Raw genomic sequence first — 26,633 nt, forward strand, 5'->3', positions numbered from 1 at the left:
TGGAACTCTTCAAATATTCTGTTTGCTTGTTCGTCAAGCAACACTGAAGTGACCATTTTGGATGTGACGTCAAATTGTACAGTATGTGAGGTATCTATGTTTTACATACAGCCCCTAAATGTGAGGACAGAATGCCAGTCCGCTCTGCATTCACTTGCCTGAGATGAGAGCTGGTTCTCTGCTGCTGTCTAAATGGAGGAATAAGAAGCAGTTAGCTGCAGAAAGCAAATGTGAGCTGTTGGCTGTATTGGAGCCTACTGGAGAATGATGACACAGCAGATGACCTTGGAAATAACAGCCCCCTGCCCCTTGCACGCACACAATCTATTGTACACTGTATGAGTGACTTGCAAAAATCAGAGCATACACATGTGTTCGCTTACATTTAAGTTTGATTCTCAGTGCGATCACACCAAACAACTTTGATAAAACTTGTATGTATGCAACTCTGAGCCCCTTCCTGTTTGCAGTGGTGATAGTTAGGCTGACAGATGCAATTAGACTGGCATCTAACAGGAGAAGGTTACATGGAAAAGGTTGACACGCTGCGGTGACCCCTAACTGGACAAGCCCAAAGGAGCAGAAGAGCAAGAAGATGGAGTAGATGCAACTCTTGTCCCCCTCCACCACTCATTCCCCACTCCACTCCACTCCACACCGCACGCCACCATTTCTCAGCATTTATGCCCACTCCAGCTGAGCAGAGTTCGCCCCAGGAAAGATGAGTGTGGAGTTACCATGTTAGTGGAAAATGCATTACATAATCCTGGTTGTTGACCACAGTGTTCCTCGTTTATTGGGATGGCTGTGATGGGCCGGCAGCACATGCATTCACCTAGGTTCTATTGCACGCATGTACACACACACACACACACACACACACGCAGCTTTGAACTTTTTTTTTTTTTTTTTTACTTCAGCACGTTAAGTCTGGTGTGACGGATTAAGTCTTTCAGGTTTCCGATGGCTATGTGCTGTTGTGTATGAGTAAGGGAAAATGGGTATCCACTCTGTGACACTTTGTCACAGCTCACATTGTCCATCAATCAACCAAGCAAGTGCCACCTCAGCCTCAGCATTGTCTGTATAGGGTCATCAAAAAACAGTGACACATTACTCAATGACTACAATAGATGCTATGCAAGGAAGTTTTGTGATGAATGACTTCCTTTGGCATTTACCTTATTATGGTTTTTGGTTCCCCCCATCCCCGTTGAGCTCAGGGTGATTCGGTTGGCATTTTAATGGTATAACACTTAGTTTTGTGAGTAAGGGGGAATGTGAATTTTATGGGTATGTTTGCTCCATCACCATACTTCAGGCAAGTTATCCTTTCATATCGAACATGTAGTACGCCGCTGTGGTTGCAAACACCCATAAGGCATGTAACATGAGTCCTCATCCACAACCTCTCTGATGCAATTTGACCAGCTATGCTGAGATGCTAAGAGTTTCTATGCTCTACTATTTAAGAGATATTTATTTGACTGTAGGCCTGCTATAGCAACACAAATCACCACCTTTTTCCAAACTTTTAGACCTCTCAAGACCTCTAGCATGAATTATGACTTCTATTCTTTTGTATATATGGAGAAAAATTACTTATATAGATTATATTCTTAATATTATATCTTAATATTTTTAATATTTCTAATATTATTAAATATTACGTATTCTGCTTTACTATCGTGCTATTTTTGGAAATTCATACTCAAGCATTAAATAAATATAAGAAATTGCTATGGATATATCTATCTATCTATCTATCTATCTATCTATCTATCTATCTATCTATCTATCTATCTATCTATCTATCTATCTATCTATCTATCTATCTATCTACCTACCTACCTACCTACCTACCTACCTATCTATCTATCTATCTATCTATCTATCTATCTATCTATCTATCTATCTATCTATCTATCTATCTATCTATCTATCTATCTATCTATCTATCTATCCGTAGCAATTTCTTATATTTATTTAATGCTCGAGTATGAATTTCCAAAAATAGCACTGTGATTTTCTGGATTCTCACTCCCTATTGTGTACTGTACTTCTTGAGCATTCACTCACTCAATTGTATCGTACTTTTCTCGTAAAAGAGATTACAGTTTAATTGATCAATAATATCTATTGAGACTGGCTCAAATAATCATGTGGAATATGATACTTGGGGCTTGTGGTGAGTCTGCTGACTCAGCACAAGAGAATAGTCAAGTCGGTTCTGCAGGTCAATCTTCAGTAAAAGCCTTCATCTGAATGCTGAGTATCAAGCATTCGCACAAATTATATTATGTGTCAGAAAATATATTTTTTATTGTTTATCTTTCTCAGTTTAAAATACTTCTACTCATCTTGGAAATATTTTTCAATCAATTCAAAGTGAGATCGTTGATAGAAAAGTAATTATGTCCTTATAGGAACAAAGAGCACAATGTACACACACACACACACACACACACACAAATGTATGTGATGTTGATCCCCCCATGCTTCTCACAACTCTTGGGAGGCATGTCTTCTGTGATGTACCTTAATGTATCAACAAGCATTTCATTTCTTTGTTGTTCTTTACATTATCCCCAATGCTGCTCACAGTCACAAAAGTACCGCAGAACCACTTTACTCGAATGCACCCGCTTATTAGTGTCACATGTAACTGAGGCTTATCCCGGCTGACTTGAGGCAAGATGTGCAGTACACCCTGGACTGGTTGCTAGTCAATCACAGACAAACAACCAGGAGAACATGCATAGTCCACACAGATGTTCCAGTGGGAAGTCAAATATAGATCTCATAATTGTGGGGCAGACGTGCTATTGACTATTTCACTGCTCTGCTCGGACATTTTCTAAGGGAATAATTTTACCAACAATTTTGGTTGTGTCACAAAATAAAATGCAAGACCATTGTGCATAGCATCATGTTAAACGTCAGCATATCGTGGAATATGCTGTTTATATGCTTTATTTTTTATACATTTGATGTAAGGTGATCTAAGTGACCCTGTTAATGGTAAAACGCAAAATAGGGATGTATTGGAAAGGAGTTTGTCCATCTCACAACAGCACAATAGATAAGTCAGGCAAATGCGACATTAATTTGATATTGAAGAAAATCAAGGAGATTGATTGTGTGGGCTTTGTGGAAGGAGGGTCGTCATCATGCTTGCAGTGCAATAATGTAACTACACATGATGTGATTTTAATGGGCTCAATCTGGTATCCAAAGCCCATCAGGTGAATCTCTGGAGGGAGCTGAAATGTCTGTGAAAACACAACAACATGCCCGCGTCTTTCTCTCACGGCACTCATCTGTAGTCTCACATTACCGCAAACACTTCCTGCTCGGTCTCTTGCAGTGAGCCGACATGAAAACAAGGAATGATATGAGCAGTCACAGTATCAGCATGAATCCCCGCATCCACTGGAGACCGTGTATTCTTACAGTAAACACTGATGCAAGTTTTACTGTCTCTTTACCTGTCTTTCACAAGATGAAAACATTGAAGTTGTTTTTCTGTCCTCTTATTCAACTTGTTGGTGCAGCTCAGCGTCGTGATCCCCTTTGTTACAAAAAGTCTTACAGAAAGACTCCTTATTGAGCTGGACTGCTGGGCCTGACAGGCTGCAGCACAGAGACACCACTACTATTGGGAGTGAAATTTATATATAGAACACCAGGATGTGCACTCCCTCTCCCTGCCCATCTGTCTCTGTGGTTTTCAGGAAAGATCCTGATGGGGTGAACGAGACAAGTTGCTTCTAACTGCTATTTGATTTATTTATTTGTTTTTGCTTCTTCAGTAAAAATCAGCAAATTTAAATGGAGGGAAGCAAATCTGACTCAAAGTTAAGAGGTTATTGGTGATTGGTTATTTGTCTATATGTGGCCTGCAATTGAATGGCGACCAGTCCAGGGTGTACCCCACCTCTCGCCCAAAGTCAGCTTGGATATAGGCGCCAAACACTATTCACACCAAAAAACAAAACGTAAAATACCTGAAACAGGTGCTGTTGATTCTGTGGCTGGTAGGGCCACACACAAACTAACTAACAGGGAGAGTCAAGCCAATTGTAATCGCAAGAAATTTACAATAAAAACCTTCTCAAGGTGCATGTGGAGCAGATCTACAATAATACTGTGCTTCTCTAAATGCCCTCTTAGGAATAAATCTTGAACAGAAACGAGTAAATGATACCCCTCGCTTTGGCGGTGGTACAGAACATTTCAGAGCAGTAGAACAAACAAGCGTGTGTGTCTTTGGGAAGTCCGTTTTCATGAGCTCAGTATTTCATAATTTCATGATGAAAAGGATTTGCAGCACCCTCTAAGCCCGCGGCCACCAGGCAGCCCCCAAGGATCACATGACTAGCCTGCCGGCCTTTTCTAAATATAGCTCCCCAGTAACTGAACATTGTGATTTTCTACGGATGTTGTAGAATTGAAAATCCAACAAATGATGGAAATAAAGTGTTGCATACTGATATTTATCTGTTTGCTACATTGTTGTTGATAATTATTGTAAGAAATCACGTAAATTAATTTGGTTTGATATTAATAATAATATAATAAAGGTAATTTGAGCATATTGGTTATTTCAAAAGTGCGTATCCAATTTCTAGCATTTTGCATTAATCAGTACACAAGAAGTAGCTCTCAGTTTCAAAAAGATTGGTGACTCCTGCTCTCAACCATACTTCGCGGTATGGGCTAGGGGTAATAGAATTTTAATTTGCAAAAAAAAAGAAATACATGCAACCACAGTTGGTTTGATGACGATCACCTTCCTCTGATGCTCATTGACGTAAAATAGCAAAACACACACTACAATTGTCTATTTTCATTCAGTAGATTTGTATGTTGCCCCAGATGACAGTTGACCTTCTGATCTCTTGGTAATTCACTTGGGAGGAAGGGGAAAGTGGACTCAGTGTCACAGGTTAAGTGGCCCCAGGTAGAAATTCAGGGACTTGAGTGTCCTAACACAAACCGAAACAGTATTCATTTGAAACAATCCCCTGAAAATAAAACACAAAGTGCAATTTGAAGTGAGTTAATGCTGTCAGCATGCAAACCTAGCAGCACCGACTCGAGTAATGGCAACCTTCCATCTTGGACTTTTAATGCTCCCCCCCTACACTATTTTCAATCTGCCTCTGAAAATAGCTTTGCCAAGTCATCACTTCTTTGTTTGCACGGGATAACCTCAGTATAACGGGGTCGATATGAATCTGGAATAAAAACATAGCCGAACAGGGACAACTACATAGAAAGAATGCTGTTTTATAAGGGCGTCTTCTCAGCACCGTGGACACTGGGTAGTAAGTGTTTGTGCATTTTTGACAAAGGAAATGTATTACATCACCTGTCATGCCAAAAGTGGGGTAGACACATAGTGATCATGGGGACGAATTTGAGGTCAGCACAGACCTGATTTTTGACGAATTATCTTGTGATGTGGGGTGTGTTACAAATGATTTATTTTGCCAATCGGCTTCAAAAACAGTCGGTTCTGATAATCGTAAATGTTAAAACCTGTTTGATATTTATGATGCCCTGTGGCACCAAGCTGCCTTTCACAAGTCAGTCTTGGTACTATGAAAGAAATCTGTTTAAAAATTGATTAAGACGTTACAAGTCGTCACTGATGGTGTAGCGGTACACTCGCCTGACTTTGGTGCGGGCAGCGTGGCTTCAGTTCCCACTCAGTGATGGTGTGAATGTGAGTGCGAATGGTTGTCTGTGTCTATATGTGCCCTGCGACTGACTGGCGACCAGTTCAGGGTGTACATACAAATATACATGCATTGCTGCCGCCGTCACTGTCGTCATCGGCTGTTTCGTACTCCTTGACCGCTGGCAGCTAGATCCATTCCACACATCCACCATCCACACACAGGTGTAATTTCTGAATATTACTTGGCGGCAGACGAATATGCGAGCGCATTGACCCGAGGTTCCGCCTGTGCGCTCGGGACCTGATTTGGATAAGTCACAGGAGTTGACGAGACCAGAAAAAAACACATACGCCGCTTCTGCTGTTAAGAAGTAACAGTACTTTTACTCTGTTACAATGATCTAAATGTTGCTCGCTACATTTATCAACTATTTCATGCAGGAGACTACGACTTCGACTTCCGCATTGGCCGCTGTTTGCGCCAATCCAATTTAAACACTAGTGATGTTTAAGTCTAGTTCACCAACCAAACGACACAGGAAAGTCACATGACCGCACACGTCTTCTATTGGGCTTCCGGGGCATAGGTACTAACACTAGATAAGCCAGCCCGGCTGATCGTCGTGCTTATGTGGCCACCATGTTGGGAAGGTCATTGTTACTATGAAGGCTATGGCGCACCACTCGTGTTTACATTTAGACGAACAAAAACAACAACTTTCATGTGTTGTAGTATTTGTCTGGCACTGTCTGCACCAATGTGGATATTTCAGCCCACTTATAACTTGGGAACACACCGTGCAGTACATTGCAGATGTAGTTTTGGCTGTGCATACACACACACATAAACACACGCACACACACACATATGCACACAAAGTAATATCAGAATTTTGCACATTTACATTTTATTTTGTTATTTTTATTTTATTGATGTTCATGCTGTGGTTAAAAAAATCAGAAGATACTCACTATTTACTTAGTACTTGAGTAATTATTTCACTGTGTACTTTTTATTCTTAAGTAATTTTGTGGTCTACTTTTTACTTTTACTTGAGTCAGATTATCGTCACGTAACAGTACTCTTACTTGAGTACAATATTTGCCTACTCTACCCACCTCTTGAGCGAACATCGTCTATTGCTACACTTACGTATAAGCAACATTTTTGCTCATCAGATTAGCCAGTGTCGTATTTGTTGCACTGATCTTTTGTATTTTCGCAGTGAGGTGCCGCGGGTCGTGGCCCTGGTTGTGGTCCCAGCGGAAACACGAAGCACACGTAACATCGGCGGCAAGAGCTGATCCACTAGTACATCTTGTATTAATTAGGAAACGCGCCTACAATTATCTAATTAGTTTACGGATCTTAGTGTTAAATGTTTTAAGTGACGGAACGATGTTAGTGATTATGTCACAACACAGAATGAACTAACTTCAAATTCAGAAATGGCCAATAAAAATAGAAAAATACCTTACTTAATATTTTCCTGCAGGATTCATTTGGGATTAGCCTTTGAAGTCGGTAATAGTGAAAAATTAAGTGAAACAGACAATGACTTTAGTCAATTCTTTTCCAAAATGAGTGCTTAAAGAGGGGAATGCGATTCATGTGGCACAACTTGAGGTGGAGATGGGCCTGGCTCAAGTGGGAGGCCAAAACAAAAAAAGCAAAGAAATGAAGCAAAAATTGTACTTGAGTGGTGTAAATAAATGTTTTCTGCGTGAAGAAAATGTGTTTATTTTGCCTTATTGTCCTCTTCAGAGTCTTCCAGATTGCTGAATTTATTTTAAAATGAAAAAAATTCTCTGCAATGTTTGTTCTTGTTTTTTTGTCACATTTTTCATGCCTTTAGTGTTTGCATGTCTGATTTAACATTGCTTATATTATTGTGGTTGTTATTTTCAGTGGTGTACAACTGCTCTGCATAACACTGAGAGCAACATAAGAGGTGCAAAATAGTCGAAGCACAACCATAATACACACATATACACACACAGATGGATGATGCACGATGCCACAAGTGGAGTCATAACTTTGCAAGCCAATTCTCTGTCTGTCACTGGTGTATGATTCGTTTTCAAATGCCACCTCATTTATTGGCAAGCAATAAAGAAAGCAAGACCACCTGGTGTGAAGTATTTAAGTTACCAATTTTATGTAAGCCAGTAAAATGCTCCATACTTGCTCCTTTTGTCAGATTTAGGCTGTTCTATTTATGTGGTCATAAAGATGCATTATTGTAAATCAGGGGTGTCAAACTCATTTTTGTCTCAGGCTGCCTCGTAGAGGCCGTAATGACTGTGAATCCATATAAATGTAGGCTATAGGTTATATTATGGTAGCCCAGAAAACACAAAATACATAAGACTTGGGAATTTAAATAGCAACACCGAGCTGTTCTGTAAATTGTGACATCCAGGGAAAATTAATTTTTGGGGTGTAGGCATAGCTAGCTAGCTAAATCCAAGCTGTAGCGGTAGAAAAGGGTCAAGTAATTACAACTAAGTAATTTGCAAATGGGATTGATAGCCACTGATGCTAAGACTCTCATTTCTTATATAGTAGGGGAGGGGTGGCTAATGCCGGATGGCAAACTATGTCAATGGGCGCCGTTTTAGCCTCACCCCAAAAAAAAAAAAAATTAAAAAATCAGGAAAACTGAAATAGTGGAAAACGCTATAGCTCTGCGCAATTCATTGATACATTGTCCTCAGTCCTTGCACATGTTATCAGCAGTTAACTTCAAACGTGTAATGGATTGATAATCAAATCGCTGAATTCACTTGACAGGGTCTTTAAAGGTTTTATGATGGTGACAGTTTGAGCCTGGACCCAATCACTTTACATATTTCCTATGGTAAGAAATTATTTTTAGATTAGAACAACAAACTGTATTCTGCTCTGGCAATAGCCATGATTGTCATGTGTTTTGGTGTAGATTGCAACATGACTAAGTGTGTCCAGAGAGGCGGATTACAGTCAGTCAAGGAGAGGCAGACTACAGTCAGTCAATCATAGGGCGCATATAGGCAAACTAGCATTCACACCCAGGTTCACACCTATGGACAATTTAAAGTCATTTTTAGTTCCCTAACTTGCATGTTTTATGTTTTTGGAATGTGGGAAGAAGCCACAGAGCCTGGAGAAAACCCACACAAGCATGGGGAGAACTGGCTAACTCCACAATGAAAGGGCTGAGGTTCCAACCCGAGACCTCAGAGGGCAAGGCAGACTAACCACATTCCACAACGCGATGCTGACCAGCACTTTTTAATTTTTTTTTAACAGTAATTCACTTTTTTCCCACTCTGATGTTCAGATCCAATTCACTGGTGTAATGTATCTGGAATCAAATGGTGTACTTGGAAATGGCCTCCCAAGCGAGCAGTACGCAGCACTAAAGGGATTTAGGTGACACCACACTGGAGGGAATATTTCACTGAGCCCATCTGGCCTGCCCGAAAGTGCTGCTGAGTCTCGAGGCGAGATGGTCGGACAGTAAGCGGTGGGGATAGTTGCTGGGGGAGGGGAGAAGATAAGGGAGAAGATTTAAGGGGGCAAAGAGTTGAATGTTGGGCTTGGCTGTGGCACACTGAGCTGCCTCTTTCCATACCAAGCACTGGGCGCTGGCCTATAACACCCACCTCCTCCTGCTTTTATTTCTTTTTTTCTGCCTTTCTTTTGCTTCATAGGTTACCTCCTTATTGTCACCATTCTCTCAATCTCTGCCTCCTCTCTCTCTCTCTCTCTTTCGCTCTCTCTCTCGCTCTCTCTCTGCTCATTGACAAGCGTTTCTCCAGCCTTTCCGCTCCTACGGAGGGCTGATGGGATAGGGTCAGGGCCTCCAGGTTACCATAGTGATACTTTGTGTCCTGATGTCATTCGTATTGACAATGTGCAACTGGGCCAAGCTGTTCTGGCACCGGGGTTGTTTACTGTTTACACTCACTTAAAACATTCATTTACAGATTTTTACATGTCAACATACATACACTGACACTGTCATTGCTTGCATGTTGAATTCTGCTTATAAAGGTTGGATTTGTGTAAAATAATAAAATTTTAAGCCAAAAGTAAGCTGAATGTCTTCATTTGCATTACACATTACCTGGTTCATCTCAGTGCGTCTCATTATTGTTGTCTTTGTGTTTACCGGTGTCTGCTTTCCGGTGTGCCTGTGCATGATCTCTGTTGTCTGCATTTGAATGCATAGTGCTGTCCCAATGCATCATTATGCAGTGCTGAGCTCCCATGCCAGACCTCAACTGTCAGCCTGCTCCCTGCGTGTTGCTGGACATTAGTTCTGCTTACTGTGAGGCCAGGGGCAGGCTAAATATGGATTTAAAATTGATACAGTCACATAAGTCTATCGAAATGGCCTTTGCAGTGCTCGCTCAGGACACACGCACGTGTCGATCAACTGTTTATTGTTTTTAAATCTGATCTTGACTTCCAGCAAGGGCACATACTATTACTCTGTATACACATAATGGTGATTTAACAGAATGATTAATATCAGGTCACACATCAACGTATTTCCATATGTACTGTAGTACAGTAGTTGTATAGTATTGTAATGCTCATTTTGACCAGACGGTGGTGCGCCAAGATCACTTTGTATTTGGGCAGCTGTCCCTCTTGCTACTGTCTTTTAATGCGCGTGTGTGTATATACAGTATGTGATGCTAAAAGATATGACTATAAATTTCCGGTACAATATTACATTCATATACGTCCACCGCCCCCAATAATTAATACCCTAGCCAAATCGTTTGTCTAAGGGATTTTGTGATTTTTTTTTTTCAGGCTGGATATGACGGGAGAAGTAGAAGGTCTGGAAGAAGTTGTGTTACAGATATTAATGAAAACATATCCATCATTGTCATTGTTTTTTACATTTTGTTAATGAGACCCCTTGACGACCCCCTCCAGCATCACCAACACACAGACTCACACAGACACACACACACACTCACACACATGAATGCACACTGTAGTAAACCTTATACTTTCTTTAAAATATATTACATCATAAACAAATATGAATACAGCAATAACAGAGAATAATTAAATACAATGAAAGAAACAAACAGAAGCAAACACTAAATAATTAATTAAACAGTTAAAACAAAAACCCACATGTTGCAATGCAAAAATAAAAAAAATAAAAAATCATTGCCATAGTTTTTGCTTTGTTTCGCAGCGCGCTTGCTTTCTTTTATGTTAAGGATTACCTTGTAAAATGATCTCAAAAGTGTTGCTTTCTGGCCTTCCTTGATGTCAAATCGTCTAAATGTCCTTGTATGGTACCTGCTCCCCAACTGTGTGGTTGATGCTCATTATGCTGAGGCCAGTTAAACGTTCCTGGGGCATGGTTGACCTCAAGGAAGTTTTTAAAATAGCTTGAGCTTTGAAAAGGTTATCTGCTCGAGTCACAGTGACAGGGCGAGTAAGAGCAATTTTCATCCACTAGGCGACTCCTAAAGGGGGCGCAAATTCCCCATACAAACGCCAATAATTGAAATGTAATTTACTGTTTTGTGGAGTCCCCTTTTGTTTCCGTATCTGTTTGTAAGAGTGTACCTCCAAATTTGCCTTTATGTAAGCTGCATAATAAACAACACTATAGTCTGCCGCAGGGTACTCATTCGGCGCTCAAGCCCCAATTCAAATGATGTTGGGAGATTGTGCAAAACGTAAATAAAAACCGAATTCAATGATTTGTAAATCCTTTTCAATCTATATTCAATTGAATACACTACAAAGACACGATATTTAATGTTGAAACTGATGAACATTATTGTTTTTTGTTTTTGTTTTTTTGCGAATATTCTGTCATTTTGAATTTGTTGCCTGCAACATGAACAGGAAAGTTGAGGAGCGGTCAAAAATCACCGGTTTGGGACAGTCCACAAGTGAACAGGTTAATTGGAAAAATGTAAATGTCATGATTGGGTATAAAAGGGGCATACCAGGAAGGCTCAGTTGTTCACAAGCAAGGGTGGGACGATATTCACAACTTTGTGAACAACTGCGTGAGCAAATAGTCCAACAGTTTCAGAACGTTTCTCAACATGCAAGGATTGCAAGGGGCATCTTGGGGTAAAACATGGTGTAGGGCGGCTTGGAATTTGTCTGAAAGCGGCGCTCACAATAACTGCAGTCAAATTCATGGCACAATGGTGTGTTGTGTTTTGAAATTTCCTTTGTTTTTATTTTATATACAACATGTCATCATCGGTCGTGAAATTCGTTTAGCGTGTGTGGCGCTACTATGGTTGCTGGAAGACACTGATCAGCTGGCTCCCTTGCTTTCCCATTGATGGCCTTCCAAACAGTTCACTCATATGCATATAAGTCTGATTATATTGCTTTTTTTGTACAGTATTTATTTGATAGAGAATACAAAAACACATGCTCCTCCAAAGTAGCTTGTTAGCTGAGCAGCACTCATGTCTCACGGGTGACGCCTAACTTCCGTAAATCCGCTACAGGGGTTCATTTCACGTTTAAAGGCTCAACATATTTTCCAAATGGATTTCTGTGGTAATCACGTCTCAATGAAACTCCGCTTGCCAGTTATTGCAGCCTCTCTGAGGCTTCAATGAGTTACGTCTCATGAGCGGTTGCACACATATTTGCCCCGTACATACAAGGGTGTGTCAGAAGTCAGATACAGGAGGATCGGCGCACCTTGACACCGGGCAAGCCGAGCGCGTAAAAATGAAGACTTAGGCATCAACGGGAGGATATGGCGCATATTGCACATGCCAGAAACCGAGTATAAATACTATTGGTCAATTAATATTCAAATTGGCTTTGTTGGGAAAAAATGCTTGTAATATCTGTGAAAAGTTAAGACAATTGCGATTTTTGTGCATATTTGCTGGCATCTAGCAAGAAACATGAAGTAGACACACCTAATTTGCTTTAGTGGGCCACAAACAATTACAGAATGTGGTGGGCAAGAGCTTGGCCCTGGGCATTGAGTTTGCCATGTGATCTATGTGATCTGGAGCATTTTAGCCATCAATCCATTTTCTCTACCACTTGTCCTCATTAGGCTGGTGGATAAGCTGAAGTCTGTTTCCCATCTGACTTTGGGTGAGACAAAGGGTTCACTCCGGATTGGTTGCCAGTCAGTCGCAGGGCAAATATCAACAAACAAACTACTTACACTCACATTCACACCTTTGAACCTTTTAGAGCACTGGTATCAAACTCAATGTCTGGGGGCCAAATCTGGCCCGCCACATAATGGTATGTGGCCCGAGAAAGTAAATCATATGCATCGACTTCATATTTCTTGTTAAAATACAAACAAATAAAAATAAAATGCAAATTGTCTTTACTGTTATTAAGGTTGAGATATTGCCCTAGAAAGCAGCATTATCAATTTGCGGCATTGAAATGGTGTGGTGGGAGGTGCAGCACGCCTCACAGTTTTGAGGTTCTTGGTTTGACTCTCAGGTCCGGCCATCATGTCTGGAGTTTGCATGTTTTTATGCCTCTATTAATCCATTTCTATCCCGCTTTTCCTTACTATAGTTTGAACTGGTTGCCCTGCCAATCGCAGGACACATATAAATAAACAACACCCTTACAATAACATGATGGACAATTTAGAGTCTTCAGTTAACCGAGGAAGTATGTTTTTGGAAGATGGGAGAAAACCCACCCAAGCACACGGGTAGAACATGTAAACTCCACACAGGAAGAGCAGGGCCAAGATTTTAACCCCAAACGTAAGAATTCTTAGGCTGATGCGAAAACCACTATTCCACAGTGCTGCCCTCAAACATACCTATTAATAAAAATAATATTAATAATAATAATTCTAAATTTATTAGAGAAGTATGATTCATTTAGGGCTTGACTGTGCATTAGATTGTAGATGATGAAAATATAATTGACAGACAGCCATGATGACAAACATACAGACGGACAAGCCACTGCTGCGAGCAATTCTGCTATTTTTCAAATAATCAGTCCCTGAGGTGACTTCGCAACCGTGATCCCTCATGCCAGATCAATAACAGAGGCAATAAAAATAAAATCCTTTCGCAATGAGAATCTGTCTCTGTGAGCCCATGACATGTTTCTATTAAAACAAGTGTCATTTATCTCTGGTGGTACTGATCCACCTTGAGCTCAAATTTGTGTGTGTGTGTTTGAGCATGTGTGAGTGTATCCCTAATAAAGAGAAAATTGTGGCTTGACAGCTTGCCACCCTGTGGGCACCCTAACTACAGTCTATCTGTGATCCACGCTGCAGCTGCTCTGCCAAATGGGATTTTACTGGAGATTACAGCCTCTAAATGAGACAACCTCGCAAGTGTTTGCCTTTTTGTTGACAGAGTGCTTTGTGGACTGTTGTAACAGCGCGTTGTGTTTTTTGGTGTGTGTGAGACTCTTGGGCTGAGGTGCATAGAGAACATGCTCTGTGGTCACATGGGGCTGGTTGGAACATGACTAAATCGCTGCAGGGAAAACCTCTCTGGCAGCATGTCGCCACCAAAAGGGGAGGTGGTGGCAGCAGGTGCCATAGACACACTTTTAACAGCACTACCTCATGTTGAATACATACAAGACAATTCTTCATTATCTTCATTACAAAAATGATTTTAGCTGTATTGCTTTGTTCTTCCAGCAGAATATAAAGTGAGAATTACAGAAGCAGAGATTTGCTTCCCTGTCTTCTGGGGTTAGGCTCTGTCTTTCCTAGTTTCTTCTGAGGGAAAACTCCTTTTCTTTTTTTTTTCCTCCCACTGCTGAGGTGCACAGCTACAGCGGTACGAACGTTAGCACCTTTTTCGATTGGCTGCTACTGTGCTATGTATGTCAGCGTACATTTGTATGGCTCTATTCAAGTCGTATGATTTGTGCAGCGCAAAGCAACTCTCCTTCTCATGTCTTAACGAGGAAAAGTTATTTTGCGACATATAGCATTATCAGTTTATCGCCCAGCAATAAAAGACACATTTTGATGGACCGTCATAGTCTCTGTGCAGTGAGACTGAAGGCTCTTCAGCAGCGCCTCCGTGCTGAGCCAATGTCACCTCACACGCTCATGGCTGAACTCAACTGGACTGAGAAAGGAACTAATCAATTTAGGAAGTGATTGATCGCAGTTTATAGTGATTAAGCTACCAGGTTTTTCTCTGTAGTGACCGTATAGAGGAGTCACCAAAAGGTTTCCAATGAAATAGAACATTACGATTTCACCACAACCTTCCTAGCGACCCGACTAGTCTCCAGGAGACGTCTCCGCAACCAGTGATGAGTGGAGACTTGAGTCGCCATCAGGTCGCCAACTAGTCTCCAGGCCAGTGAGATAGGGGCCTAAGTCGAGAATGATGCTGTTAGAAACGTCACGGTAATTTTGACAGTTTGACGTCTTGGAATTTCACCCGGTACAAGCGATTTTTGATATATTTAACTGAAAAGGGGCTCGAGGAGATAAGTTACAGTTTTATTCTAATTTGAAGGCTTTTTTGGACCAGATTTTCTACATGCGATATCACACATAAACGTTCCTCAAAAAGGCAATTTTTTTCCGGCACAAAAAATGTAATTTCTCCGAAAACCACCATCCGATTTTTAAAATTCAGACTTAGCATTTGGACAGACTATAATTTTTGGGCAAACCTTTCAAGTTTTCACATTGCTAATTATATGTTTAATTTACTTCAACTGCGTGGCAATTAACACCTTGAAGCATTTTTTTGGGCTTTGTCAAACTGCTGCTCATTGTGAAGTAAGCTGCGTTCACTGCCACCTTGCAGCGCTTGTATCGCAAATTTTTGCTCAGAAATCAAAGCAAAAAATTGGCCAAAGGTCGGCTCTCTAACGGTACTGTGATTTGGGGTATTGGTCTCTAATGCCTTTTTGAAAACAATGTCTGTAAAGACACATTTGTTAAAGAGCTCATTTTACTTGAATGTAGAATGGAAATAAGAGAATCTTCATACACAGCAATTTTTTTTTTTTTTTAACCCTATGATGTTTAAAAATAAGGAATATTTTACTATTGCTGCAGTGAGAACTGGCCACGGTCCTGAACGTGAGCATTTGCATGTTCATTTACTGTACGTACTGTACGGGCAGGTGGCTTTGTATTCACTCTCTAACCTGCTTAACCTACTTTCCACTTGGCTGTCTTTCATCCGTCTACAGAGATAAATATAGCAGGCTTAACAACGTGCACAGTTTGTCCATGTATGTCAAGACACACAAATGGTTCCGACTATTGTCTGTGCCTTTACCCTGAACGCATCACTGATTATTTGACTAATGAAACCTGATTCCTCTGAGAACATGTACTTCATATTCAGTCCATTAACCCGACCGGTATAAAACATGTTGGGACATCTTTGGGCCTTTATTGAAATGAATATGACCAACATAAAGACATTTTATGATGTTAATTGTCCAATTATGTTGACAGCTGTTGTACTGTATTGCAATGCCAGTTGAATTGCAGTTTCCTAGCAACCGGAGAGGTGCAATTAAATTATTTTTCTTCCCGCTTAAGTGGCACCATTTCCACTCAGCAATTTCAGTCTATATTCCCCCAAATCCACAGTTGTGTACATGCTTTTTCACCTTTAGGCCTAATTGTTTGTCAATTTACATCTTACCGCTCATATTTTGTTGGTTATGGGGGGGGGGGGGGAGCCCAAAACACTTGTACAATCCGTTCATTTGATGAATTCTGTCCTAGAATCTTCCATCCTGAGCTAATGATTGTACATGCATTCTTTTCAATTAATTCACTGTCAAGGGAGTTGAGAATGGGGATTTTGGGGGAGGGGAAAGGAGAGCCAGGGGAAAAAGAAATCCAATCCTGCTGGTCTGAGGACTCTGAGCAATACAGCATTAGTCGCATGCTGATGTAATTGGAATGGCAGCAAGAGTAAAGCTTGCAGGTTTAGGCACAGCCTGTAGGCTTGATTTAAAGCCCACACACAAACTATACACCCCATCCCTTTGTATCTTTCGCCTCTTCCCTTCTCCACCTTATCTCCTCCACCTTGCCTCACACTCTATTCATTCACCAGCTACTGCCATGCATCTCCATCTGCACCCTTTTAAAAGAACAGTGTAGCAGCACTTCATCTCATTTAGATGCTAACAAACTGCATTTTTTTTTAACTTGCACCTTTAATATGATTTACACACTTGGCTGACTATGGACACAAAGGTTAGGTTTTATTGCTGAGTAAATATCTCCCGACCAAAGTGCAAAGCTAGAACAGGATGAGCAGGTGGATCCGGGCCAGGGTGCTTGCTCGCTGGGCTTTGCTGCTGCTCAGTCCCCTGACAGATGGACTGGCAGGGCAATCCTATTACCCCCATGTGTTGAGCTCCTTTAAATGCCAGGGTGGGTTGCATAGTTAATGGGAGGCAATGCATGTTTGCTGGTAGAATCTCATGCTACTAAATCATAATCATCCTCATTTGTTTGATAACACAGAGGAGATACAGTATGTCACCCAGAAATCATGCAACAAACTGCAGCTGTTTTTACACTGATTGTCACACAACTTAATGTAACATCAAACTGCTAAAAAATGCTATCGCAAATAGACTTTCTGTTTTCTGTGTACGTTTTTTACTCTAAATTTGGAAGTATTCAAAAAATTAGAAATGTATTGAAATGTTTTAATTTGAACCCAATGCTCTCAGTCTACCGTATAATTCTTTCCCCTCATGGGATTACTAAAGAATTTAATTTATCGATGAAAATATGGCCCACCAGGGGTTTGTGACCTGTGACCTCTTGCACTATTTGTGATTTGCTTGCACTGATTTCTGCTGTAATTTTGAGTCAATACATGAAGAAATGCCGTATATCTTATTGTTCAAAAACATTCAAACTGCTGTATACTCTGAAGGTTGATGCCATGAATATTATATATTTACATAATAAATTGGAACACAGTGTACTGTGTTGTGAGCCTCCTCTCATATACTGTACTGGACACAGTTAGCGTGCCTGCCTCAGGTTTTGGGTTCGAATCTCTATTCAGGTCCTCGTGTGAAGTTTGCATGTTCTCCCCCTGCTTGCGTGGGTTTTCTCTGCATAATCTGGCTTCCACATTCCAAAAACATATATGTTAGGTTAACCAAAGACTTATTTGATCTGTGTATGAATGGATGGAAGTGACTGGTGAGTGTACTCGCTCAGGCTTGTATTACATCTTGGCTTTTATTTTGTAAAATTTAGAGAATATCTAAGTATACAGTATGTTGTTATGGTTGTAGGCCCATGGTTCTTAAATTGATTTGTTGCATTAACTGGATGAAATCTTTAGTGAATGTTGGCTGTCAGTGTTGATATGTCCACGCCTACATACGATACGCACATATGTTACTTGGTATGCAGACAGCGGCCTTTCACCGGCATCCCCGAGTCAAGCAATTACCACACATCAAGACAAGCAATTGGGCATGACTAAAATATCATTGCCCTGTGATTGTCCCGATACGTTTGGATCGGTAGAATCTAATTTAGCCCACTTTGTTGAGGAGAATTGAGGACACGCTTTCCAATTGTCGAGTGCTCCCCCTGAGCATTTCCTGCAAGCGTGAAGCACGGCGGCCCGGCCGTATAGATGTGCTGTCACAGGTCTTTACCCAGCAGACATGCAGTGCAATGACCAAGTAAGTGAGGGACCAATGAACCATGAGATGCAGAACTTGAGGTCCTTCATGAGAAAATGATTATTGATCTTAGGTCATGTAAATTGGCCAATTTACGAGGCACAGCGTTATTGTTCTGAGCCACTTGTCTTTCGTCCATTGGCCATTCTGTACTGTCACTTTCTGAATTGGCTCCAGAGAAGTATGAGGGGTGGGTGGAATGGATAAGGGGAGATGTGATTGAAATACAGTATATATGCATAAGTGCAGAGCAAGGCGGCATTGATCGCAGGCTTTGTTTCCTCCTTATACACACAATTCTGTACCTTTTACATCCTTATCTACTCTTTATTTGTCTTTCACACATACACCAAACCTGTCGCTCTCCTCTGGCAAAAATGAACCTTCCAAGCGTGAGACTCCTTTCTATTAAATCCATTGTTTCATTGATTTCAATTCCATTCAGGTGTGCAGCTTAGCTGACTTCTCAGTGGCAGAGTATCCCTATTGTCCTTCTAGAATGATCCTGTTTAAATATTGATAGAGACGGGAAACACTGCGGACCACTCAGTCAGATCTAGGAGGTCAAGGATGGAAGCGTTTTTCAGCAAATTTCATTAGGGGAGCAACGGATGTAGAGAGGGAAGCACACAACCACACAATTCTCCAACAGCTTTCATTATTCCCTCCATGGATAATGCCCAGTAATGTATTCCAGTGGAGGTGAAGGGTGATGGTGTGTAAAATAGCATAATGTAGGAAGGTGCTTTTTGCATTGACAGTCTGCCGTCCTCACAGCCAGATCCCCATTAGAAGTGGAGCTGAGGATCTGATGTGCAAATGGTCCTGTGGATTAGAGAGCTAATGCATTTAAGAGAGGGGGCTCACCAATCCCTTTATTGCCGCTGCTGCTGCTGCTGCTGTGCATTGGGGACTTGCACAAGGGGTGATACCCAGTCCCTTTGTGGAAGCGGAGAGATTTAGGTTTAAGTGAGTAGATAAGAGCAGGGACTTATGCTTTTCTCACATACACAAAGGACCATCAAAGATTACCGTATGTCCAGGAGTACGCATATTGCAGTGTTATTAAACTGTCAATGAGATCTTTCTAGAAGGAGGCGCAGACGGCAGGTCTACTAATCTAATTAATCAGCGTCTGGGCTTCTTCTGCATCCTCCTTTCTTAACAAACACTTCTTCTCCATGTCTGTTTTTGTAAGCCTTTGTGCTTTGATTTATTTGAATACACTGCCTATCCCGCAATATCTGGCATACACTCCTCTGAAAGCCTCGGTTGTCTTTGCTGTCTGCTGCTGTCTTTCTTTATGAATAAAGTGAGTAAAAAAATAATTAAAAAAAAGGTAACAACAGAGCAATGCACTGCTACTAATATTTGAGTGACCAAATGGAAATAAATGCAGTACATGTGCATTCGCATAAAATTGTCCTTCTAGAATGGACGCGTAAAATTCATATTCAATGTATTAAGTAGATATGCATATTGGTCAAGCTCCCACACTTATTTTTTTATATAAATTAACTGCAAGCAGTCAATGTCCACGCAAACAGCAAATAAGTAGGCTTGTGTCCCCCCTTGCTGACAGGGTGGACATTTTTAGCAAATGTTAGCAGTTAGCATTTAGCAAGCACATGGTGGACCTTCACTTATGATTCAGTAAGCAAGCAGCTTTAGCAGCTTATGGTGTTTAACAATTGCTTTACATTTCTGAAAAGATTTTCTCTCTGTTGATATTTAACTATGACAGAGTTGACATATTAAGCTTGACACGATCCAACTACATACTGTACAAAATATAATGAAAATCAGGAAACATAAGTGTAAATAATTATCTTGCAACTATCCACTGTTTCAACCCCCATTAAAGAAAGATTGAAGAAATATTGGTATGTCAGTGAAAGCATCAAAGGGTTTCTTAAAGACACAGTCACCCCACAATGACATGGTGGACAGCAATTTCAGGGGTGCATGCAAAATGTGCAATATTATAGGAAATATAAAATGCATGGTCAAAATGACCGTTATATCAAATAACAATTTATTATATTATTATTGCACACACTGTAGTTAGCAGAAAAGGGTGTGGGACATGCCAAAATCACATACATTTGATGTGGGGGCAAAATGTATAAAATGAAGAAATTCCATTTTAAAAGACTTCTCACTGTCATAAATTGTGCTAAATTGTTTGACCACTTATAAGACCTCAGAGTTTCATTGCTATCCTACATCTGAGTGATTCTGAAGAGGACCCCAAAGGCATTTTTAAGTGATGTTGATCATATATGGTGATTTTTGTCCTATTGTTATACCCTTTGAGATTTTTCATTTTTGTCGTTTCAATGTTAGAACCAGCCCCCCGAGGGCAACAATAACAAGAAAACAAGTTTCAGACCGCTGCCTTACATTTTCCCTTAATGAATGTTCATTTGAAATGCCATTACCTATTAGTCAATCGTAGAAGTGTGCAGTGACATTAGAGATGCCTCTGCAGAGGGGTGGCTGAAATGGTCTCTCATGGTTTAAAGAGGCAACCCGCTACCAGACCATAAGGCTGCTGTCAGTTTAACACCAACTATCGTGACTGGTGTTCATCAGCATACTTTATTAGATTCTTCTTTGGGTGTGCGCAAGAGTCATTTGCATCTTGTGAGTCCGTGTGTCTCGCAGCCTGCATGGGAGGGGCCCTTCTCTGCTCAAGAGCGGAGGCAGCAGCGTGTGTCGTGTGTGTAGCGAGTCAGCTCTGTGAATGAGATGAAGACGATCGTGTTCGATTGGGAGGAAAAGTAACGGAACCACAACAGAGGTGGCGAACTTGGCAATGCAGAAGTGAGCAAGCTGTGTTGACGCATAATCCGGCCCGCCCCGCTGGTACTGGGAGGGGGCAGCAGAGCCATCCTCGACCTGAACTCAAATCCTGGAGGAGAGATTTACGAGTGCGCCGCTGCACCTGGCTTTACGTGACATTTTTCCTCATTTATTTATTATTATCATTTTTTATTTTTTTTTTATCTTTGGGTCACACGCCATTCACTGGAGATTAACGTGAAACAGACGACGACATTTTAAAGCAACGCAATTGGAAAAAAAAAAAAACTTGCAAGCGCCACCCGGCACCGTTTGATCACCTGAGTGAGTCCGACTATTTGATCGCAGTCGTTCCACCGCAATGACAAGCGCCCCGCTGGTTCCACGGCCCGCCTGCTGACGGAACCGGGCCAGGATGGGAGAGAGGTCTGCCGCTGTCAGGATCCCGAAGCAGCCGATTCATCAATGGAGGAGGAGAGCGACACCCGGAAAATTAACAGCAGCTTCCTTCGCGACCACAACTATGCAACCGAAGGTATTTCCATTTTAAACCCACCGCGTGGTTCTTTTCGTACAACAGGACTGATAAATGAATGGATCAGAACATTTGAGCAGTGGCTCTATAATGTAATGACACAAGGTACCATTTCGAGCATCGTCACGGAGTAGCCTGGTGGAGAATTGGACATGATGAGGTGCAAATCCAGTCATGCCATTTTAGGATGACCAAGGCTTTCATCTCTGTGGCCTAGCCTAATTTTAAAAATAATTAAATAAAATATAAAATAAAAATACATCAAAAAAGGCGGTTAAATCTTCCATTGTGAACATATAATGCCTTAAAGCTCTTGAATAAAGAATGACAAATATTTTCCAACAAAGAATTATAGTTTAAGGTCTAAATTAGTCCAAACGAGTGTCTCTTTCGCCTCTCTTTTGCTTCACTGCTAATATAAAAGAATGGGGAATCAATTGTATCATTTTGCTCTCACTGAAAATGGAACCAATGAATGTCAAAGGTCTCCCGCACGCACGCACAAACACAAACACACTGATAACTGAGCATTGAACAAAAGCTGTTATTGCCGCTTCAGAGCAATAATTGCTGCTGCTCCTATATCGTGTGTGTGTGAATGCGTGTCTGTTGTACTCCTTGACCACACACATCGGCCTCTTGATTATTTGCCTGTTAGCTGTTTGATGGTTAATAGTTCCCTCATGTTCCACCAATCAGCTCGGCAAGCTGCTTGCTCAACATAAAAACATTGATTTAAGTTAAGCTAAAGGCTGTCATTAATCAAATCACTTGTCTCGTTAGGACTGCTCTGGCTCCATAGTCACTAATTATGCAGATTGGTTTGTGGTTTTTGATGGCTGAGGTGGGACGGGTAAGAAAATAACAATAATAACTTTAACTTTCAGCAATTAACTAAATGTGCTATATTGTCATGGATCATTTTTGAGTGCTTTTGAAGGTTTGTTTATTTTTAAAGTTCCTTCACCCTAGGTACTGTCACGCCAATGTTTTTCATTATGTTTTTATTTGATTTCAAAGAACCTCAACTCCTTCCACCATTTCAGTTTAAATGCAGCATAACTAAATTGAGCATCTTTATGAATTCAAATAGCAGTGCGCTTCTTGCTGGGTGTGTGCAGGTTTACAGGATGGGTCAGAGGCCGCACCCTAATGCTGCCGGAGTTGCAAAGCTTGAAATGCAGTGTTTTCAGGTCAGTGTGGTGGAGTACTGGCTGACTGGTTGCTTACACACAGAGGAGGACACTAAGAAGTGGGGGATGGATGTGATGGATATCTTTGTTTGCGCAGAGATGAAAAACTGGAGCATCTTCCAGTTAGTGTTTCTGCCTGACTCCTACAAAAGAGTCCCAGTCTTTTCCTTGTTTTATTCAAGACAAAATGGATGAGAGGGACACAAGTTGTAAACGACTGCCCTGCCTGTGGACCATCTGTGCTTCTCAAACATGCCAGGCCTACTTTTGTTACATTTTATTGCTTTAATTTATGATCGTCACACCTCGTATATCATGAATGGGTGTGCATGAGTCTATTGCTTGCTCCCCCTAAGTGATATGAAGTCAGACTACAGCCAAAGATTATAAGAGCAGGTGTCTGGGTCTACCTCCCAGCCTCATGATTCACACACATACAAACACGTTCCATCAGGCCCAGTCCATTCAGAACACTCATAGAAATTGACAGTTCTCTGATGAGTGGTAGCGAACTTTGATGGATCCCCCCACCACCCCACCCTCCCCTAGGCAGTGCTTGCCCAGAGCAGCAGGAGCCTGTAATGATGTCACATTTTAATGATATCAATGGCGCTGACCTTTGCCTTGCACCAATCCCATGCCTGGCTGAGTGTGTGGGTAGTTACACTGATGAGACAAGATGTCAGTAACTATACATTCACAGTCACTTTAGGCACCACCCGTCAAAACGTCATCGTTATTTCAAAGAACGAAAATGACACTATGGTCTCATTTGCCAAATTCAGCAGCAGCCACCTGCAGATGACACATCCATCGCTAATGGCAACTGGATAGATGGTTCTGGGATTCGTGACTGCATGTCTCGCTGTTAATGTGCGCGCTGACTTAATGTTGTTCTCTTACAACACAGACCAGTGATCAATTTAATACTCTCTACCTAAGAGGGTAAAAAAAAGATGTAAATCGCTTCCTTGCTGTGAGACAGGACCTAGCCTAATGTCTGCCTTGCTATTGATTTTTGTTCCTTTACGGAACAATGACCTAAAGATCTCTTGGTAGTACACGTAATCCTTTCCTCCATCTCTCCCCTGCCCCCCACTTTCTCTCATTTTTTGCAGTTTATACATGTGACTATGAGGCACTATGTGATATGAACCCTTCGTCTGACTGACTACTGAGGCAGAATTCATATCGGAGAGCTCACAATTCTTATTGCTCCCGCTTGTGAGAGCAGCTCAGCTTGCCTGTGCCAAGGCAAACGGCCCGGGGCTACACTTTAGGACCCCGGCATGAAAAGACTTAGTCCACTATACCCCCAGGTCCCATCCATTATTCACCACGAAACGTTCATAACACCTCGCCTCACCACATAGTGCCAGTCGAATAATATGTGTGTGCGTATGGGGGTGATGGGGGTGGGCGCTTAATGGCAAGCTGTGAAGTTGGGGCAAGTCGCACTCCTTATTCAGCAGCTGCTTTCTTGCCCTGATTAGCTTCATATTAGGTCTGCAGCGCCATGAAAATTTAATGAGAATTTATGAAAGTATACCAGTGGCTCTAAAGCTGCACAATTACAAATATATATTTTTTTCTCAGCTCTGCTGCGGTTTCCTGGTCAGCTATGCTGAGACGCTGTGACGGCTTCACCATGTGTGAGTCTTTCAGTGTGCTGACAGCCAGGAGGCTGAGCAATGTTTGACCTCTCTGAACTTAATAATCGGGTGCATTATAGTACATTTTGATAGCTGGTCGCTGTGTTCGTATGGGACAGCACACAGAGTCTTTTATATTCTGGTGATTATGTCAATGTAGAAACATGAATTGCGACTTTCCCAGAGACATCTCATCTTTGATTCCTTCAGCCTTGAGAACAGGATGAAAGGATTTCAGATAAAAAGCGTGGGGGAGCTTTTGTTTTCTTGGTGGATTAAAATTCAATGTGTCCCCGTTACACCCCCCACCGCACACCCTGATGCATCACTCCTCCCTCCATTCCGTGTCTAATTTCGATTCAATATCAACAAGAAAGGTTGGAAGGCTTCTTGGTGTTTGATGGATGCCTGAATCGATCATTGACTTCATTCTAATATCTGTCCTGTGCTGTGTCTGCTGTTAGATGTGTGCCATTTGCCATGCGTTAAGAAAGTCAAAGAAATTGGGGAGTGACGCCTATTTCTGTGGAGTAGGGCGATGCCGAACATACATACACCACACATACGCGCATGCACGCAGACACGCACACTCACAAAAGGACAAAAGACGCAGCCACGCTCTCATGGGGCTGATCGAGGAGAAACCAGGTTAATTAGCTTGTTCACATCAGATCTTTACAAAGAGTCATGCTCCTCTCATGAAAAGAGCTGCTTTATGCTCTTTGGCTTTGTGTGGAGCTCATAAAGCTTAATAAACCCCTTAATCACATGGCTGCCACACCAGTTGGTTAGCAGCAGGGTTTGTTCAAAGTTTTAATTGATCTTTATTGTAATACAGCTCTGAATCGAGGCTGTGATCAACTGTTTATTCTTGACAGAAAAGTGATCAATTAATGCTTAATATACTGCATGTGTGATACAGTGGACCCTTAAAGGCCAAACACAATTGGTTCTGGTACGCTGGTCGACTGCCAATTTGGGTGTATTTCAAAACAAATGTTCCCGTCACCATCATAAAGCCTTTCTTAACTGTACAGGCAGTATTTCTTTTCTCAAGTACATGGGAACACCCAAGAGTATCAAATCAGAGGCCACACAAACTATAAACACTTGCGGTACAATTGGAATTTTTTCACTTAGGGGTGTACTCACTTTTGTTGCCAGCGGTTTAGACTTGAATGTATGTGTGTTGAGTTATTTTAAGATCTGACGTATTCTGAACTGCTGAGCCTCATTTGCATTGAAAAATGCCTTCAATTGACCATATATGGTTGCAGCAATCCCTTTAAAAATCCACGGATTGACTTCCCCCTCCAAAAAAGCGGGCAAAGAAAAAGAATGTCTCCGCGGGACCGACATGACTGAGGAACTTGTCAGAGAAGTGGAAATGTAACCCAGCTATAATTTACTTTTATTGGTTACAGAAATGGTCGAAACAGTGGAGGACTGGTTAGCACATTTGCCTCACAGTTCTGAGGATCCAGGTTTAAATCCGGCCTCGTCTGTGTGGAGTTGCATGTTTTCCCCGTGCCTGCATGGGTTTTCTCCGGGTACTTCTGTTTCCCGCCACATCCCAATAACATGCGTGAACATGCCTTAATTGAAGACTCTAAATTGCCCGTAGGTGTGAATGTGAGTGCGAATGGTTGTTTGTCTATATGTGCCCTGTGATTGGCTGGCGACCAGTTCAGGGTGTGCCCCGCCTCTCGCCCGCAACCCTAGTAAGGATAAGCGGTACGGAAAATGGAAAATGGGTTACAGAAACAAACCAAAAAATACTGTATGGAACAATTAATGTAGGTGTTACCTACAATAGGAAAAATTACATGGGGTGGTGGGAGAGTTTAACCCCTGCTGTTAACTCGGATGGCTTTGGTGACTGTCTTGGTGCGTTGAATTTGTAGTTTCATTCTTCTACCACAAGGTTTTGAGTGTATGCATGGAAAGAGAGTCGTGAAAAGCAGGAAGAATTAATTGAATGTTTCTTAAAACACAAAGAGACTTCACATGTGACTCTTTGGTGAATTACTCAAAAACAAAGTGGCAAGCTACATTGAGGAGACCCTTACTCTATCCCTACTTGGCTCAATTA

The 26,633-nt window shown here is 41.5% G+C and overlaps 1 protein-coding gene across 2 annotated transcripts in view; it reads left to right on the forward strand.

Moving 5' to 3' along the window:
• The window catches only part of LOC133407754 (serine/threonine-protein phosphatase 2A 55 kDa regulatory subunit B beta isoform), a 50,127-nt gene that overhangs the window by 3,130 nt on the left and 20,364 nt on the right, over window positions 1-26,633 (forward strand). The window contains exon 1 of one of the 2 annotated variants that reach the window (XM_061685973.1): window positions 21,067-21,696. The exons of the other annotated variant lie outside the window; for it this stretch is intronic. Coding sequence (XP_061541957.1) covers window positions 21,627-21,696 — 70 coding nt within the window. The 5' untranslated portion in view covers window positions 21,067-21,626. Of the gene's footprint in view, window positions 1-21,066; window positions 21,697-26,633 lie in introns of those variants that run through there. 2 annotated transcript variants of the gene reach the window in all.

The sequence above is a fragment of the Phycodurus eques genome, chromosome 9, assembly GCF_024500275.1.
Source record: "Phycodurus eques isolate BA_2022a chromosome 9, UOR_Pequ_1.1, whole genome shotgun sequence".
Classification (NCBI taxonomy): Eukaryota; Metazoa; Chordata; class Actinopteri; order Syngnathiformes; family Syngnathidae; genus Phycodurus; species Phycodurus eques.